The sequence below is a fragment of the Castor canadensis genome, chromosome 10 (genome assembly GCF_047511655.1).
Source record: "Castor canadensis chromosome 10, mCasCan1.hap1v2, whole genome shotgun sequence".
NCBI classification, from domain to species: domain Eukaryota; kingdom Metazoa; phylum Chordata; class Mammalia; order Rodentia; family Castoridae; genus Castor; species Castor canadensis.
The window spans coordinates 142992881-143012781 of record NC_133395.1 but is presented as its reverse complement, the minus strand read 5'-3'; the positions used below and the strand labels follow the sequence as shown (position 1 = coordinate 143012781).

At 44.1% G+C, this 19901-nt stretch overlaps 1 protein-coding gene across 6 annotated transcripts in view; it reads right to left on the bottom strand.

The window, feature by feature from the left end:
* The window catches only part of Pparg (peroxisome proliferator activated receptor gamma), a 124757-nt gene that overhangs the window by 21625 nt on the left and 83231 nt on the right, over window positions 1-19901 (bottom strand). For all 6 annotated transcript variants that reach the window (XM_074044443.1, XM_020177168.2, XM_020177167.2 and 3 more), the window contains 2 exons: window positions 13793-13931; window positions 3272-3471 (listed from right to left, as the gene is read on the bottom strand). In XM_074044443.1, coding sequence (XP_073900544.1) covers window positions 3272-3471; window positions 13793-13931 — 339 coding nt within the window. The remainder of the gene's footprint in view (window positions 1-3271; window positions 3472-13792; window positions 13932-19901) is intronic.

The following is a 19901-nucleotide window of genomic DNA, read 5'->3' as shown; positions in this document are numbered from 1 at the left end:
AGTTGATGGGAAGAGAACAGGAGCATTTAATTTATCAGTTTGGAAAGGTGCAAGTGGCCCTGGGGAGTAAGATACCGAAGAAGGAAGTTTGGCTGGGGAAGGGGGAAAGGCCTCCTCATTGGCCTGGAGGCAAACACCGAGAAGGCAGCTGGTGGGTCCAGGATAGGCTACAGTCAAATTAAGCAGTGAGATAAAATTTAAGAATGACCTCTCAGTCCAGTCATTTCCTTCTCCAGAGATCCTGGGTAATTGGTCATCCCCTATGCTGACAGCCTCCCCCAGGCTTGGCCTAACCAAAGCTAATGACATCAGCCTCAAGCGGGGTGGATGAGGAGCCCTAAGCCTTTCTCACACCCCCCTACCCCCAGAGAGGCCGTACTTCAGCAAAACTGTTCCTATCGAGCAACTCTTAACTTTCCTGCGGCTTGGCCAAGAGATAACACAACACCCCTGAGATAGATGCTATCAAATGAATAATATGACCACGCTGATAAAGAACAAATCTCATTGGAAATCACATTTTGTGTCCCCCCCCTCCCCCCCACCATATTACTCTCTGAACTATTTCTTTCCACTGGTGCTTAATTTGATTTTGCAAGATAAGGAGAAAACAGAGCGCCAAACAATTCTATTTCAGTTTTGTGTAATCAGCGAATGGATTATTTTAATTTGGCTCAGTCTCTGTTTCTTTTTCCAGACCCTAACTAGAGGCAGTTCTGTCACTACCCCGATCACTGATGCCCAGTTTGATGAACAAATATTGGGAGAGTGAAGAGGCCTCTGTTGAAAGTCCAGAATTTCAAAGGGCATAAGCAACAGTTTTAAATTCAATTAAGCAAATATGGTTTGAGTAGCTATTCTGGGCAAAGCATAGACCTCGTTACTATGGGGAAATGACAAACACTTGGCTTCTGAACTCAGAAGCTTCTAATCAAGCATTTTGTAGCCCTTTCCCTTAAAATAGCTTCATAGTTATTTATTCCAGAAAGAGCCTCCAATTATCTTATTTTTAAGTCAAAGAGTTAGGGCCAAGCAATCAATTAGGATGAGGTTTTAAAGGGATAGGCAGTGCCTTGGGCCCTGAGTCTTTCAGAACGGATAGGAGTGAGTTGGTCACCCTGGTATAAATCTCAATTCTTGACTCTTAGGGATTATTTCTTTGGTCTTTTGTCCTCCTCCTAGCTTTCAGATACCATTAAGTGATAGGATTTCCAGCATGGATTGCAGGTGTGCACTGCCAGGTGAGAAGGTGAGAAGCCAGTGCCCAAATGGCTCTGGGCAAAACCGTGAGATGAATTGCTTGCTGCAGGGCTCCTGCCCTTTCAGCAAGTCCCCTCTAGTCCCCAGTTCCCTGTCCAGCCATCTCCCCGCCTCCAGCCCCTTCTCCTACACCTGCTCACTGTAAGCTGTTGCAATTTGCTTCAAAGGCTTAACTCTCCTTCCTCCCGTGGCTGTGGTTCTCCTTTTACTGCTCTACCTGCGAATGAAACAAATTACAGGTCTGCAATCCTATTTGATAGGCTTTGGCTGTGTTTCCACTGAATGAGTACAGACTAAGCCTGACTACTGCTTCTGTTCTGTCATCCTGCATGCATGGAAGGCAGCAGTCCTGTTCACTGTGAATCAAACACAAAGCAGCACAAGAAAAATTGCTGGACTATGAATATATCAGAATGGCACAATGAGTTGCCTTACAAATTGACAAATAGAAAGCATGCTCACAGGCTTACCACGGTAAAGCAGCTCAAGCAGCCAAGAAGAAAGCAGCCAAAGGACTGGGGTCCTGAGAACCGCCATACTAAGAACGCTCTGAGCCAGAAGGCAGAGAGCCTGCATTAGGGTCCTGGTTCTTCCACATGCTTGCTGTAGGCTCTTAGGGCAATGTGTTTAACCTCTCTGGCCCTCAATTTCCTTGTCTTTAAAAAGAGGATAACCATAAATAATAGCAGTGGTCAGATGGCCTTGTGGCTTGAATGCAAGGAATGCACAAAATATTTTGAGACAGTAGGAATAGGATCCAGCTGAGAGGTTATGTGAAGGCATCAATCTCTTTTTCAAGTAGAAAACTCAACTCTTCTTACGGGCATGTGGCTCTTTCCTACAGTTTGGGTAGGTGATTTTACTCTTACTAAATGGTTTAGTTAAAAGGAAAAACAGCACCTTGAAGATAGTCATCAAAATATAATCAAGGGTAAAGAGATTTCCCCTAAAGTCTGAGTACACAAAAAGGTACATATAGCTCCCCTAGAGATGGTGGAGATGGTGTTCACTTGAAAATACACCACTGCACACAGGGCTTCACAGGGCTGGACAACGTCTTCTGCAGCTCTGACTGCCCGGGAACATTCTGCAGACGTTATAACCAAAGCCAGACTCTGTCTGTAAAATCAGAGGTACAGAGACACGAGCCAGCTGATGGCAGAATCCAGGTGTACATGGTACACATTCCGTGCTGTTTCTCAGCTTCCAGTCAGGGAAGAGTCTGCTTCTTGAACAACTTGGCTCAGGGATAGTTAAGACCCATTCTGAGTTTTTTAAGCAGCGCCACTCATTGAACCTGCAGGTGTCTTAAGACAGTTGAGGGCTGGGGATGGAGTTCAGCAGTGGAGCACATGCCTAGCATGAGTGAAGCCCTGGGTTCCTTCTCCAGCACTACAAAATTCCCTCCAAAATCACTGGTGCAGCCTAGGCAGCTCAGATCCTTGCAGAAGGCAAGACTCATTTATGAGATGAAAGGATCAAGCTTCCTGTTCTCCAGGCATAAACAGTAGGTGCTGTGAGGACAGGACTTCTCTATACTATCTGGAAGGTACTTTTATGGTCATAATGAACTTTGTAAGAGGCAATGCTGGAGTTCTGAAAGGTAAAGCATGGGCACCAACACCTTTTCCAAACCTAGGCCAGGCTCCTCCAAGGGCTGTGGGTGTGGCCAGTTATTTTCATGTAAGAGAAAAGATGGATCCCCAAAAGAGCACGGTAGCATGGGGGGGCTTGGAGGTGTTTCATTAAAGTCAAGATGACCTGTACATTCTCACACTATCCTTCAAGACTTTAAAGCAGCTTGGGGGGTTTATTCCACTTTCAAAATAATGTTTACTTCTCCTATCTGAAGACATTTCCTGTGTTTCAGACCTGGCCTGTGACATGGTAACAGCCCACAGCTAAACAGTGTTCTGCGTGTGTAAACATGGCGAATGGTTTACTCAGAGGAAATGCCCCTCCTCCCCCTCCCCCTCCCCACCCCCAATGAAGACAGCAGGAGAGAACTAACTGATTTGTCTGTTGTCTTTCCTGTCAAGATCGCCCTCGCCTTGGCTTTGGTCAGCGGGAAGGACTTCATGTATGAGTCATATAAGTGCTTTGCCAGGGCCCGGAGGTCAGCAGACTCTGGGTTCAGCTGGTCAATATCACTGGAGATCTCAGCCAGCAGCTTCTCCTTCTCGGCCTGGGGCATCCGCCCAAACCTGATGGCTATGGAGGAAGAGGAATGACAGAATGAATCACTGAGTCACTACTGCTCCTCCTGAGCTCCGGCCCTCCCCAGCCCCAGGTCCCCATGGTCACAGCCCCTCCTCTCTCCACTCATCCCACATTCTGGTTTCTATCTACCCCCAATGTTTTTATTTTACCACAGTAGCACATACTAAAAAATTAAATTGTTCACTTCCTTTATGAAAAAACATAATGCATGATCCTGCTAGGAAGGCCAAAGAATTTGTTTAGCAAAGGGAGGAAGACAGGAAATAATTGAGACCAACTCCTATTCATTCCTCAAGACCCAATGCAAATGTCACTTTCTTTGTGTGACTTGCAAGGACAGAAAATTATTCCTCCCCCTCCCTCACCCCCAGACTCCACCATACACACGTCAATGACAGCAATTTTCACATTGCACTGCATTTACTTTACACACCTACTTACTTCACCATACAGCGATGTCCTACAGGCCAGGGACCCTGTCTTATTTATCTTGGTAACCCCAGCACTTGACATAAGGTCAGGCACCAAAAGGAGTCATGTGTTTCATGAATTAAAGTCTGGAACTGTGTGTGCAGAATTCAAAGTGGTGCAAGCACAAGCTTTGTTCGTAGGGACTTTGTAGGATCTGTTTTGCCCCTGTTATCAAGAAACAAGGACGGTGCTTTATTTCATTTATTAAGGGAGAGAACTTTCACATTTAGTGGAGAAAAGCTGTACTCACTCCCCTGCCCGTGGAAAATTAGCACTTAGTGATGTTTGTCAGAAAGACAGTATCCCTAACATCTGGCTTCTTGCTGGGTGAGGAAGTGAAAAGCAGAGAAAAACAAAAAGAAAGAAAGGCAAAGAGGCACTTAGAGGAGTGAGTGAGGCTAAGCCTGGAAAAAGTGATCTGCTCGTTGTGGGGAGGGGTGTAGCTCAGTGTAGAGCACTTGCTAGCATGTGCAAGACCCTAGGCAAAAATGAATAGTAATCTGTGACTTTTCAACTCATATATGGTTTTCTACCTCCCTACCAGTTCTACCTGTAAAATACTACTTTGGGGTGCTCTTTGGACTCTGTTTTCCCAGGTGTGTGCTGTTGATGAGGTTTAAGGTGGCTCCCTTTCGCCAGACCAGTTTCTGGTGGGGAGAGGCTGGGGCACACTCGCTTCTACCCCAGGTGCTCAGTGACACTCAGTTCTTGAATGCAGGAAAGAACCCAGGGACGGTAGCATAATTTCTACAGTAAAACACACAGTGCATGAAAGCATTTCCATCTGAGGGCTTGGGGATTTTGTTTATTTATTTTTAATTTTTTTGGTACACGCTAAGCAAAGCTCTACCACTAAGCTACACCCCCCCAGGTGTATTTTATTTTATTATTTCATTTCATTATATTTTGAGATGGGGTCTTGCTATGTAGTTGAGGTTGGCTTAGAACTTGAGCTCCCCTGCCTCAGCCTCATGAGTACTGGGATTACAAGTGTGCACCACCACACCTGAATTTTAATTTAGATTTGCCAGAGAAGAGATTGACTTGTACCTTTGAGTCTCAACTTTGTAAAATCATCTCAGTTGACCCTAAATAAACTTTACCACTAACTACTTCCTTAGAAACCTTGCTTGGAGTGAGGGAAGAGTCTAGCTTCTCAGCTGGCATTCCTTTAAATTACAATAGTATTCTATTAAATTCCAATAGCTTAATATCTACACACTTTTGGTAAATATAGCCTTTGCACATGACTGCTTCAGATAGAAATCTTTAAGCAACTGTCACTTTTTGATCCAAATCTTGTCTCCCTCTCACTCTTTCTGATCTTCCCTTGCAGTTGCACACAGGGGATGGGGAATGCTTACATGCTCATCTATCAAGAAGCTACCTGGATCTGTTGGAGTCCCCTAGGGTGTGAATCATGGTTTACAAATAAAGAACAAATCCAGCCGGGTGTAATCCTAGCTACTAAGGAGGTAGAGATTAGGAGGATTGCAGTTCAAAGCCAGCCTGGGAAACTAGTTCCGAGAGACCCTATCTTGAAAAACCCTTAAAAAAAAAGGACTGGTGGAGTGGCTCCAGGTATAGGCCCTGAGTTCAAACCCCAGTACCACAAAAAAAAAAAAAACCAAACAAACCCAAAAATCTATTCTGTCTGCATCTCTACTTCTCTGTCCTTAAGTTGTTAGGGTCCAGCATTTTAAATTAATTTTTCTTCTTCTCCTTTTCTTTTTTGGTGCTGGGGATAGAACCCAGGGACTGGAGTATGTTAGGCAAGCATTTCTTCCACAGAGCCACACCCCAGCATGGTTCCCACCCTCTGAATGGAGAACCTGAGAACCAAGACAAGGGAGGTGATGCAGCTTGGACTGTGTGTTTGCTAGAAGACTGAACTTATAGTTTAGACACTCTAGACCGGGCACCAGAAATATAAATCCCAGTGTGCCCATACACCAGCACATTTTCCCTGATCTCCTACCACTGATGATTCATCTCAAACGACAGAGGAAAATGCTACGTGTGTCACTGAGTCAGTGTGAGAGGTTTTGGTCTCTGGAAGGCAGTGGAAGCAACACTGTACTCCATGCAGGCAGGAAGTCTACTTTCTAGTTTCTGCTTTGTGACAAACCAGCTCTGTGGCTTTCAGAAAAGTTACTTAACTTCTCTGGTCCTCAGTTGCCTTATCTATAGGATGGGGACTTGGAGAAGATCTCTAAGTTAGAGGTTCCTGCTTTCAGATCTAAATTTAGCTCTAAAATTCCACACAGTTCTCAGAAGTGTACTTACTCTCTTTTTAAAAGCATTATCTGTCTAGTCTTTCAGGCCCTAAAAACTGAAAAAAAAAAAAAAAAGGCACATTCTGTCTGTTGTACAGATCTAGTACCTGTCATTTTGAGCAACTTCCAGAACACTGGGATTTGAATTTATAGTTTGGATAATTAATCACCTGCAGAGGGCTGGGTGTGTAGCTTGGGGTCCTGTGCCCAGCAATGCAAGGCTCAGGGCTCCTTCCCCAGCAAGGTTAAAAAAAATAGTCATCTACAGAGAACTCATGACCTTGGTTAAAAAAAGTTGCCCATATCAGAATCCTTTCAGGAAGCCTAGATTAGAGACTAATTAATTCCTGGTGAAAATACATTAGTGTGTTCTTGACACGATACACTTTTCCTAGAATATGATTCAGGGTTGCACACTTAGTACTGAGATAATTGAGCAAGAAACTCCAAACACATGCAATAATTGAATAGCCTGCTTTCTGGAGCTGGAGATAGCCAAGAAGCAGTTTTAGCTGACATGTTCTCATAATGCCTATCTAATTGTAGGAGCATTAAAGGCAGATGCTACTTAATAACAAAGAAAGATTAAAGCAGCTTTTCAAAATAATAAGCCAACAGAAATTAGAATGAAGTAAGTGTGTCTTCTTAAAAATATTTTTGTCTTTCAACATCTAAGGGATGAATTTGCAATCAGTCATATCAGGCTTGGACTGTTAGTAAGGCTGTGTCTCAGTCACTTTTCCCTCTTTTTTTGCATGTTCATTGCATGAGTACAAGAAATGACACTGTAGCTATTTGTATGGCTTTCTCTCTCTCTCTCTCTCTCTCTCTCTCTCTCTCTCACCCCCGCCCGCCCTGCAGAGCTTGAGATTGCACCAAGGGACTGTAGCATGCTAAGCGAGTCTCTACCACTAAGCCACATACCTAGTCCTCCACCTTTAAAAAACAAAACAAAACAAAACCAAGCTTGTACATGTGAGGTTTCTGAAGGCCTTGGTAATGTAATAACTATCACTTTCTAGTTCTTCTAATGTAGAAGGGGTAATCCAAACATAGCACCGAGAATAAATCATCTTTACATAGTGGTAACATTTTTCAAATTATTTGTAGAGGGCTTTAAACATTCACCGAGGTTTCTTTCCAAAACAGAAATAAGCAAACACCATTACCTCACCTTCTGACCTCTGACTCAGTCTCCAGTCCCTTCCGTCTAAATTTAGAGCTTTTGCTACATCCCTTGAATATCTGTTTGATGCGCCATACGACTGGTCTTGGGACACAAGGAGGAACGGACATGTGTGGCAAGGGAGAAGTTCTCCCTCCTGCCCCTCTCTCTGCCCTTCCCACCTGAGCAATGTCCAGATCTGACCTCAGGTGTCTTTCCTCCACTGCTGAACCTGCTGAAGGAGACCTCTCCACTCTGTCACCTTCTAGTCACTTCCCAGCCTCCTGCAACATAGCTTCTGCTGCATGAGAACTGACCCAAACTTGGCTCACAGAAGTCCTGATGGCCAGGTCTGGCCACATCTCATGGGCAAACGTTGGGGCTCTTGTAGATTGTCCATTGCTTCAACTCTCCAGCGTCCCCTCCCGTGGGCCCTTGCCATGGGTGCCAGTATCTGCTCTGTCTTTCCTCAGACTTCCATCTTCACTTCTCCCTCACTTCTCCCTCTGGTCCCCTCTGTGGGGTGCCCCAGACACCATGAGCACCTCCAGCACAACTGAAAACTAAACTTTTAAATTCTTCTGGGACCCCTTCTTGGTTCAGTCACACTATTGCCTCTCATGTTTAGGACACTTACTCACAGATCACAGCTGAGATTTCTCTCAACTCCTTCCTCCGGCTTCCCAGCATGAGATTCCCTAACGCCTTGGTCTTCTAATTTATTTCCACCATTCTGCTCGTGTTTCTTTATTATTTTTACTGTTATGATTCTAGTCTCCTCCTCCTCCCCCCTCTTTTTTTTTAATGGTTTTGTTATGTAGCCCAAGCTGGCCTCAAACTTGCTATCCTTATACCTCAGCCTCCCAAAAGCTGGGATTATAGGCTGTACCATCATGCCTGGATTAGTTTGTTCCTGCTCTAATTTAACCTTTTCACTGCTGTTGGTGTTTACACATCTGATCACTCCCTTGTACTCTCTCCCTTTGTGGTACCGGGGTTTGAACAGAGGGCCTGTGCTTGCTTGGCAGGCACTCCATCACTGTAGCCATGCCCTCAGCCCTACTTTCTCATTTTTTAAGGCAGAATGTGGTGTCCCAGGAAGGTATAAACAAGCAAGGGCAGGGAACCAGAAAAGTCTTATGGAAGATACGGCATTGAACTGGGCCTTGAGTGTCAGGTAGGATTCTGACATGGACCAGAGGAGGTGATCCACAGAGACCCGGGCATATCCATGGTTTTTCCAGGAATAGCAAAGCAGTCTGCTGGAAGTACAAGTGGAAAGAGGGCAGGGATGGGAGAGGGGGGCAGGCTCATTTGTGGGGGATCCTGAATGCTGGGTGGATTTGTGTAACAGAGCCAGTTGCTTTGTATTAGGACTCAATTACTTTTTCTGAAAGTCAACGTTTGGGTGGTTTTCCTTCATACCACAAAGGTCATGGTCACTGGCCCTGTTACTTTGGGCCAGTGGTGCCACAATATACCATGGCAGGGGTGTGTGGCAGAGGAGGCCGATTCACCTCTAGTGTCCAGGAAGCAAAGAGAGAAGGGAAGGGGCTGGGTCCCATCTCTGTTTCAAGAGCACACCTCCAGGGACCAATAGCAGCACAGCCCTTAATAGACTGTTAGGTGACATTTCCCATTCAAAGATTAGAGAAAAAAGTCACAAAGTTTAAATCTGTTTGTCATTCAGACTTTTTTCTTTTTCCCAATACACATTAGAACAGCTATTTGCAAGGCACTGAGACAACGGCCTTAAAAATGCTGAATGCCACAAAATTTGTGAAATATTTTTTCTAGATTTTTATGAAGCTACTGAGAAACTATTTTTAAAGTTGTCAGCTTTTTTTTTTTTTTAAGTAGGAGGAAAAACCCCACATCATTTATATTACGGGACATTCTGATCAGCAAAGCTATGGTTTTGCTAATTTTTAAACCTAACTAAAAGTAATTCAAAAATACTGATTTCAACATTACATGGCAAACCTGACTGAATGACTCACAAATAACATAAGCAGCAATTTTTCACTACTGTAGATTACTCTAAAAGTGTTTTTACCCTAAACCTATGACTATCTAGTTCATACATAAAAAGTAGCTATGGATATGAAATATTTACTCATCAAACTTCCTAATGGCTAAATTATTTTATTAAAAATAAAGGGGACATATCTTTGAAATATGGCTAATCTCAATGGTTAGGTAGAAGAAAGACCTTTAACACAAAAATTACAATTTGGGAAAACTAAAAATACATACAAGTTCTTATTTGAAGAAACAACAATGTCCATGAGCGTTATCTTTCTCAAGACTGAGCTAGTTGTGGTGGTGCCTGCTTGTAGTCCCAACTACTCCAGAAGTGAAGGTAGAAGGACCCTGGTCCAAGGTTGGCCCTGTGCTATTTGAAAATCCAACTGAAGCAAAAAGCACTGGGGGCACACCACAGTGCTAATGGCTCAAGGGGTAAAGCATTTGCCTAGCAAGTGAGGTCCTGATTACAAACCCTAATACTGCTAAAAAAGAAAAAAAATTCTCAAGATGTCCGTTTCTCTGACAAAGAGCAGCTGATGCAACGTGCAATGGTCATTTAGTAAGTTACACGCTCCTCTGGGTAGCCCAGGAGGTGGGTTTTCATTTCTGTGTCACTTTCATTGTGAGCTTTCCTCTAAGTGTGGTGTCTAGATGGGACATCGAGGTGACTGTGGTTAGAATGACTCCGGAAGACTTCTGAGCAATTACTGACTAGAAATGGCCTAGAAGTGACAGACTGACACATAACCAAAATAGCTGAGACATGTGTTTATCTTGATTACATACAGGAAAACAACAGCAAATAAATGCTTCCCAGCACGACAATCAACTCAGCATCTGAGTGTTTTTCTACCCAGTGATGGAAATGGTTTTTGAGAAACAACTGTGCTTCCGACTGGAAGGATTCTGAAATCACATTCTTCCACAATGGGTAGGCACCTGAAAAGTTTTAGCTCTATGCTACAGTTTGGATCTGGAGTGTCCCCCAAAGGCCCATGTGCAAAGGAGTGGTCTCCAGCTTGGGGCTATTAGGAGATGGTGGAACCTTTAAGAGGCGGGGCCTGGTGGGAGGTCTTCAGGTCACTAGGGGGATGTCCTTGAAGAGACTGTGGGACCTCAGCCCTTTCCTCTTCCTTTCTTTGCTTCCTGGCCATGAGATGAGTGGTTTTGCTCTGCTACATGCTCCCTGCCACGCTATACTGTCTCGCCACAGGCCCAAAGCGACAGGGCAAAATGATCATGGAGTGGAACCCCCACAGGTGTGAGCCAGAATAAACCTCTCCTCTTCACAAGGCAATTGTCTCAGGTATTTCTTATACCTACTGAAAGTATATGTCCACTGACAGTTTCCATGTTCTCCAGATAGGTTGTTTTAGATTTGTGTCTAGGGCCCCGTCACTACAGTCATCAAACCAACTGCCTTAAGTTTATCAGAACATAGAGACCTGATTCACACAAAAATTATATTTTTAAGGCACCAAAACACATAAGAGGAAACTTGTAGATTCAGGCAACTGGCATACCAGATGCCTGCATATCTGGGAAGACTATAAAATTGTCTAAAAGATATGGACCAGCTGGTTGAGAAGCAGAACTCAGTGAGTTACGCTGCTTGACGATAAAGAATCACAGAATTCTCCACTTCATTGCACTGGAACTAAGGGCCTCGTGCTTGCTAGGCAGGGGCTCTACCCCCTAAGCCACACCCCCTTGCAGGATTTTCAACACGGAAAGGACTCAGTGATCACCGATTTCAGTGAATTTCCAGCACTTCCCCCAAGCCTGTGAGGGTTCCTTGAAGGTCACTTTAGAATTCTCCTTCAAAGCTACAAGTTCATGGTTAAAAGAGGAGCTAAGCTGGTCAGATGGACTCAATACAGGCAAAAGTGCTGAAGTAAAAGTAGCAGACCCCTGTAATCCCAGCACTTGGGAGGCCGAGGCAGGAGAATCACAAGTTCGAAGCCAGGCTGGGATTCAGAGCAAGACTTTGCTTAAAAAAGAAAACAAAGAGTGAGACCGAAGGGGTAAGTTTACTGGGCACTCGTTTCAAGGGTGCTGATTTGGATGTGGCACTCAATACCTCTTTTGGTAACCTAGCAGGGCATTCTACCTGAGCAGAGACCTCACTGCTATTGCCTCACATCGGCCAAAGTAATGAGATTTTAAACAGTTTTGCAGCCACCTAAAGCCTCTGTATTTAGAAAGGTTTTCCTCATCAGGATACAGGCAGACCTCGTCAAAACCCCTCTTCATGTGGACCCAGAACACGGATGTTTTCTTTTCTGAATCCAGGGCCTCGTGCACGCTAAGCATGTGCGCCACCACGAGCTACCCGCCCCAGCCTGTAGGTCTGGCTTCAAATCATATTTGCCAATAAACACTGAGCAGGAGGGAACATCTCTTATGTGGTACACAATGGGAAATACATTTCACATCGGCGTGTGCAGCGCCTGTAAGCACTAGGAATTATTCCACGTCGATGCATGAAGCGACAATTTCTAATAGGAAGAAGATAAGCAGCATTAAAAGCAGAACTGGCACACTTCCTTCGGCTATCTCAATGATAATGACCTCAGAGTCAGTGTTTCTTCATAAAGAAATGAGTTTACTGCAGCTTGATTGCATCACCTAAAATACAGCCCTTGGCCTGCAAACTTTCCCTTATGTTTTATGAGGTTTGAAATAAAAAGGAAACTGGTGGAATTAAACCAGCAAATGATTTTGCAATCAATGACTGCAGTTGTACGCTGCTACAAAGCAGATGTGCTCAAACGCTGAGGAGACTGGACCAAACCCCATCCTGTCCAATCCTGTTGACAGCCCTGTTCACAACACATCCCTGCCTTTAGAGGGACAGCTCTATATGAACAACTGTAATTTTGTAAACTATTTTTCAAGGGTCACCAATTAATGATCGTCAGATATCTTGATGGTCTCCACTATGAAAACCAAACATTCACATGATAGAACAAAAGTTTAGTTTTCTCAGATGCACCAGAGTCCATCAAGATGAAGACTGACTTCAGAATTTATCTTCTTACCAGATCAGCATTGAGAGAGATGAAAACAGAAGAAAGAAAAAAAACAGAGATGGGTGTAGCTCCCTGGTGGTACAGCACACGCTTAGCATTCACAAGGCCCTGTGTTTGATCTCAAGCAAGCAAGAAAGAAAAGGAAAGAATGGAAAGGGAGAAAAAGAGAAATGGAGGAACAATTGAGTGTCAAATGAAACTGAATTAATTTGATCACGTTAGTATCCTGTACGATTCTTGAAAGAATTGACTAATACTTGACAAACACAACACTATCTAGTTACAGCTAAAATTTGTTTTGTCAGCCAGTCAACCGATCAGAACAAATGGTGATGAAGAATGATGTGTTCAAGTAGGCAGAGCTCTTGCGATTTTACTGAGTTAGCTCTGCAGTTCATGGAAGTATGGGTCTTCTCCATGATTTCTCTTAAGTTCAAACCCAAAGCCATGTGCTTGAGGGTTTTTTTTTTTTTTTGGCAGTGCTGGGGATGGAACCCAGGGCCTCACACACGCTAGGCAAGTGCTCTACCACTGAGCCACACCCCAGCCCTGGAAGCTTGCATTTAGATATAGATTTAAAAAGTATGAAGTTTTATTCTCTTGTGCTTCTAAGACATTGAAGTTTTGTGGAAATTCAGAATATTTGCTTTTTCCTTTCTCCAAGTTTGTATGCTCTTGGAAGTCAAGAATAGCACTATACTCATGTTTGCACTGTAAAGAGCTAAAAAAGAAAAGTGCACAGATCTAAATTCTGATATGCCACTTAAAATCGCATATCCAGAAATATTCAGTGTTTTGTTATAATTCAAATTACCAATATATGCAAATTCTGTTTTTAAGGCTATTAAAGCAATATAAAAATTGTCACAGCTGAGCACTGGTGGCTCACGCCGGTAATCCTAGCAACTCAGGAGGCAGCGATCAGGAGGATCACGATCGAAGCCAGCCTGGCAAATAGTTTGCCAGACCCTATCTCAAAAATACCCAACACAAAAAAGGCTGGTGGCGTGGCTCAAGGTGTAGGCCCTGAGATCAAACCCCAGTACCGCAAAAAAAAAAAAAAGTCACAATTATCCTCACATCTGTTTTCGAACACTACTGATTTTCAAGTGACTTTCTCATCACTGCAGATCCATGCAGAGAAGGACCCTAGCCTAAAAGCTGAAGACCTCTGACTGAAATGAGGACTGTCTGATCAGCCTGTGAGATTCTGAAACCTGCCATTTTGTGGGAAAGCTGTACCATTTCCGACAGCGTGTCACCCTCATGACTGTGGGCCCGGTGGCTATGGTGAGAGTGATAAGGTGCACACAAAAATACGGCTCTCAGTGCTCACTTACCATTGTGTGACATCCCCACGGCAAGACACTTCTGAAACCGACAGTACTGACATTTATTTCTGCTCTTTTTGTGGATCCGACAGTTAAGATCGCACCTATCATAAATGAGTTTCAATCGGATGGTCCTCCGGAAGAAGCCCTGCCAAAGGGATACAAAAACCATGAAGCCACTTTTAAGTCTTGGTGACACAGGGAAACACAACCTACGGGGCTAAAAGGCACAGTGTATCAGAAGAGATGGGTTCTTGGCACAGTTTTACCCCGGGGGACCTCACACAAATCCCTTACACTCTCTACCCAAAGAACCAGAGGCTCTCCAGGGTTCCTTTTGAGCTCCGAGACACTGACCGCATCTGCTGATGTCATTCCGTGTACCCTGGTTCTGTGCTTGGCTTTCAGCAAGCTCTAGGAAGCTCTCTGGATTTAATGTCACGCAAATAAAACCCCATGTAATCAGTTCAGTCTCTCCACGAGTCATGCCAGCAACGCACCCCGGCTTTTAGAGTTGTGCTAAGCGGTCTGGCAAGGTTATAATCACTTCATTCTAAAACACAGTCAAGGCCAATAGCAATCCACATGTGGGGAATTGTTTGGACTTCTCTCTGTTGCATAATTTCCTGCGGAATTCGTTTCATTTGTTTGTGTCGTTGAAAGAGGGCCCCTCATCGTGGCCAGTGAAGAAATGCTCGGAAAATCGACCCCGAAATGGCTGATGTGTTCATGTGGGACTGACTGAATATTCTATTAAAGTTACTATGTCTTTTGGCTAGAACTGAGAAAAAAAATTTAATTGGGAGAATCTTCTTGCTCCATTTTTTGGGTTCATAGCATTTGAAGTCACTTCTACGGTGTTCATCTTGGTGAAACGCAGTTCTTAATTCTTTCAAATTTATCTGGTCCTGTGTGGTACAAAAAAGCCCCCACTGGATTAGCATTGATTCTGCTAGTTGGCGTGTATTTTCATGCATTCTAACTTTCTCCAGAATTATTATTCTTTTCTTTTTTTCTGTGGTGCTGGGGATAGGACCTGGAACCACCACTCCTGGCTTGTTGGTTGAGATGGGGGGGGGGTCTCGCTAACTTTACTTATTTATTTGCCTGGGCCAGCCTGGAACCTTGATCTTCCCAATCCCTGCCCCTGGAGTCACTGGGATTACAGGGGTGAGCCTCTGTGTCTGGCCTCACTTGCATGCTGGAGAGATTACAGGTGGTGTTATTTCTCTCCATACTGAATTCCACAGTCTTTGTGCGTCCAGGGCAGTTTTATGTCTGGGCTTTCCTGCTGTGGGTACAGGCAGGGGTTTCTTTCACTGATTTTCTTGAACATGGCTTCACTTGTTCACGAGTTCTGGGACTCAAATTGGACAGCTGTTAGGCCTTTTCATGGCAGTCTTCATATTTCCAAACTTCTCATTTGCAGTTTCCATCTCCTTGTCACTGGTCACTCACTGCACTGACTGCAAGTGTAAAAACAGACGAGGCCACGCACAGCATGAAATGGACTGGCCAAAGAGCCCGCCTCTCACCTAGGTCCACCGTTCTGCGCCTCATGCTCCCGTAGGAAGAAAACACACCTTTCCTACATCCAGCGGCCCCGCCACCCCTTCAAGAATGGACCTCGAGGGCCCTGTGAGGACCTGAGCTCCAAGACACATCAGTCTCATTCCGAGTGAGTGATCTGAACCTACTTTGATTCTGGCATCTTTTCTTTTGCTGTGCTCAGCACGCCAGCCGACCCTTACTTTGGATTTTATTGCAATAATTATATATTTAACTTTCAGAAATCTCCCTTGATTTGGTTTCTAATCTGCCTGGTCATTCCTGGTGGCCTCTTGTCACTGCTCCCTTGCTGTCACCCTCTTTCTTTAAACAGTTTGTGTAAGAGTATTATTGAGTATCTCTCTGTGTAATTATTTATTGACTTGAAGAATGGAACTGGCTTTGCCAATACTAATAAAGAAACACTCTATTAATACTCTTTATTATTTTGGAGTCCATAAAATAACATGTACCTTTTTAATTTTAATAAAACTACATGCAACTTTTTTATATATATATATATATATATATATATATATATATATTTTTTTTTTTTTTTTGGTGGTACTGGGGATTGAAATCAAGGCCTCACACTTGCTAGGCAAATGTTCTACCATTGAGCCACCCTGCCCGCCTGTTTGTTTTAGTTACTTTGGAGATAGGGTCTCGCTTTTTGCCTAGGCCAGCCTGGACCACGACCCTCCTATTTATGTTTCCCTCTGTAGCTGGGATGACAGGTGCACACACCACTGTGCTTGGCCATTGGTTGAGATGGAGCCTAACTTTTTGCCCAGGCTGCCTTCAAACTGCAATTCTCCTGATTCAGCCTTCCAAGTAGCTAGGATTACAGGTGTGAGCCACTGCACCTGGCTCAACTTATTTTTCTTATTTGTTCAACAACTTATTCTTCCAATGGTCGTGTGAACTGCTGTGATGAGGACGCATCGGTCACTGTTTCAGAATGCTGTTTGTGCAGTACTCATTTTACAGTCTTCACGTCTCTGTGTGAGAAGGTGATTCCTGCTTTTGTTTGTTTTTTGTTTTGTTTTAAGTTGCTTCCAGCTCCTCCTTAATTGACGTATTTGTTTGTTTTTCTCCCAGTACTGGGGTTTGAACAATTGCTTTATCTTAAACAAAACTGTCATGTGCAAGAAGGTCTCCAAATGTCATCATTAATTTCACAATGAAATTAAAAGCCCTGTGTTGGCCTGCAGTGGCTTCCTGTGAAGGGGTGTTGTGTCTAGGGCTGCCACTGGCAAGTTAGAATATATTAAAAACTACAAAAGTAGGCTAGGTTGTACTGTGTGGTAGAATGTAGCTACTTACATGGTTCAAAGTGGTGTTTCACCAAAGGTTAACAGATACGATTGCTAAGTTTGAGTGTGTCTCCTCACGGTTCCTGTATTAGAATTTAATCCCCACCTGACACCTGGCTGTGGTGGGTGGAGGTGGGGCTGTGGGGATTAGACAAGGGCTTTCGATGGAACCCCTATGATTGAATCCTGGTGACTTTGAAAGAACAGGGAAAGAGACACACCAGGCTCCTGGTATCCTCCACGTGAAGAAGCCAGAGCTGCTCTGGAATGCTGCATCAAGACAGCCATCAGCAGATGTCAGCCCTCGCCTCAGACCAGAGCCATGAACCCAAAGAAACCTCTTTTGTTTATAAGCATGCAGTCTCAGGCATTTCATTTTGGCAATGAGAAATGAGCTAACACAGTGATGAAGCCTACTAAAGAAAAAATATGTGTCCAATTTTTAAGGAGAAATGGTAGCTCTGCAAGTTCTCAGGCACACACACATGCTTTTTAGTAGCTAGAGGTTTAATTTTGTGTAAGTCTGCAGTTTTAACACACCCAACAATGTCACTATTGCCCTGTAATCCAAACCCAGTGTACTCATTCCTGTCTGTCTAAGTGGACTTTGACAAGGATCACTAATACAACATAGCTTTAGAACACCCGCCAGCAGCCATCTGAAGCCAGGGAGCTCTTCCTTTCAATCATAAATTAGACTGTGGGCTTGGGGTCCACTGAATTTTAGTTACGGGCGCATCCCACATCTGATCTGTTACAGCATCTTGCTTAGCAGCTTGCTAAGGTCATCTTCCTAGGTCCCCACTGGGGACGCGTGAGGAGCTCTGAAGGCCAGCAGCCAGCTCATGTGACACTGGTTCTGTGTGGGTGGTTCCGAGCAGGTCCTGTGTAATTGCATTCCTCCCCCCTTCATGCCCTATTCCAAGGGGCTCTCAAACTTCTGGTCTCAGGATTCCTTTGTCCCTTGAGATCATTGTGAAGACTCTGAAGAGTTTTTATTTAGGTAGGCTACATTTGCTGACCCTGATCAGGCTAGATATTAAAACAGAAAAAGTCCCTTTCTGAGACAGGGTCTAGCCAAATCATACTGTTCCTTTAACATTCTTTTTATTCTTACCTTTAAAGTATATAAATACCTATTTTCCTTTCCTGGTGGTGGGGGAGCTTAACTTTCTTGCATTCTATTCTAGGAATTCTGCAACCTACATTTTGGCGGTGCTGGGGTTTGAACTCAGGGCTTTGCACAGCTAGGCAGGTGCTCTGAGCCAAGCCTCCAGCCCTGAAACCTATATTTTGGATGCAAGTTATTACAGGTGGGTAGCAGCGCTCCTAAGCTTTCTCTTATTGTATTTTGTTTGGTTTTTATGACAGGTTACATTGCAGGTTTTATTCAGTGTTTATTCTGTCTTCCACCCCGTTTTTCTTGTGTGTTTGTGTTTGTTTAGAAGTACTGGGGGTTGAACTCAGGGCCTTGCACATGGGAGGCAAGTACCTTGCCTCTGAGCTACGTCTCCCCTGGCCTCCTTCTACCCTTCTAATCCCAACTTGAAGCTCTTGCCTTTTCCTAGACTTCCCTCTTCTCTTACTTTTGCTATTTTCCTTTTTTGTTTGTCTCTATCTTCTGAATTTCAGTGCCCTCGGGACTTAGCTCCATGCTATGACCGACTAGTGACAATGTTTCTTTCAATTTGCAGCCGCGCTAATGTTGACGTCACAAATACGTGCACAGGAGAACTGACAGAACTGTTTGCTTCCAGGATCTAATATTCCAGGAGTATTGTGAGCCTGTAGAAAACAATAAGTTACCTTGAAAACCTGATCGATCATGCTTTTGCTTATTAATGTAGATTATCAACATGACCACTTGGAATGATTTCTTTGGGTAAATATGGTGCAGAATCCAGCAAGAGTTTTCTCACTCAAAAATTTGTGCAAATCTAAGTCAATGAAATGACACGCTCATCCTGGGAAGACACCTTGGTAAGGTGTTAACTGAAGAATGAATTGCTTTTTTGAGACAGGGTCTCACCCTGGAGGCCAGCCTGGCCTCAGACTCACTATCCTTCTGCCCCGAGTGCTGGAATTATAGGTTTGCACCACCATGCCTCGCTCATGAATGGCGGCTAGTGTTTTAAATAAATCGTCTCTTGCCAGCAGTATTTCAAGGACTCGTTTTGCAACTTAGACCTTAGAGACGTGTAAGACCTGGACGGTCCGTCTAACCAAGTCATTTCACACATGAGATGAGTGAGGGCTGAAGTGTTTATGTGAAGTGTCGTCTACTGGGTTGCCTTTACAGTAAGTAGCAAACAATGTCAGCTCAAAGGATTTAAAAGATCTGACTGAATCCCGTCATCTAAGCCCTGTCATCGAACCCATCACTGAAGAGCTCAGAAAACTTTGGTAGACTGTGGTTCAATACTGATATACACACAGGTGCCTGGCACAATGTGCGCAGAGCGGGGATTCGGTGAAAATGACTCTTCTTTTGGTGTGGTTAGCAGCGCCAAGGTCCTGAGTCCTGCCTAACTGCTGTTCTGCATCTTTATTCTCAATAAAAAGCTCAACGGAGGCAGTGCTAATTACAAGGTAAGTATCCATGAGCAACTTAAAATGTGTCCTGGAGCGTATCATAAATTAAATACTACTTTATTCATTGAGTGCATTCAGATTACATTATAGGACTGCCTAAGTTGGGTGTGGAGACGCACACCTGTAACTCCAGCACTTGGGAGGTTGAGGCAGGAGGATCGTGAGTTAGAGCCCAGCCTGGACTACATAGCAATATTCTGTCTCAAAAAGAAACAAAGACTATATATCAAAATATGAGTCCATTAAATTATTTGCCTAACAACTGGGATCAGCGTATTACAAAGGGTCTGAATTTTCTAAAATACCCTTTATCACAAGGAAGGAGTGGAAGGGAAACAGCACCTCCTGTGAGAAACACTAGCTCCTCTTTGACTGATTACAACACATGGCTGCAACTGAAGCTGGAGTAAGGAGTCACAGAGCCCTGGCTGAGGAGCTGTCACAACCCAAGAGTCACTTCCCAGACCTCACACTGCCACTTGTCACAATGGTCTTGGACAAGCCTTGCTGATCCACAGTTTCATTCTTTTTCTTTTTCTGTCAGCGCAAAGATGGAACCCAGGCCTTGGGCATTCTGGGCAAGTGCTCTACCACTGAGCTATGTCCACAGAGAGGCCATAGAACCCTCAATCTTGTGGGCCTGTTCTGAGGACCAAATGATG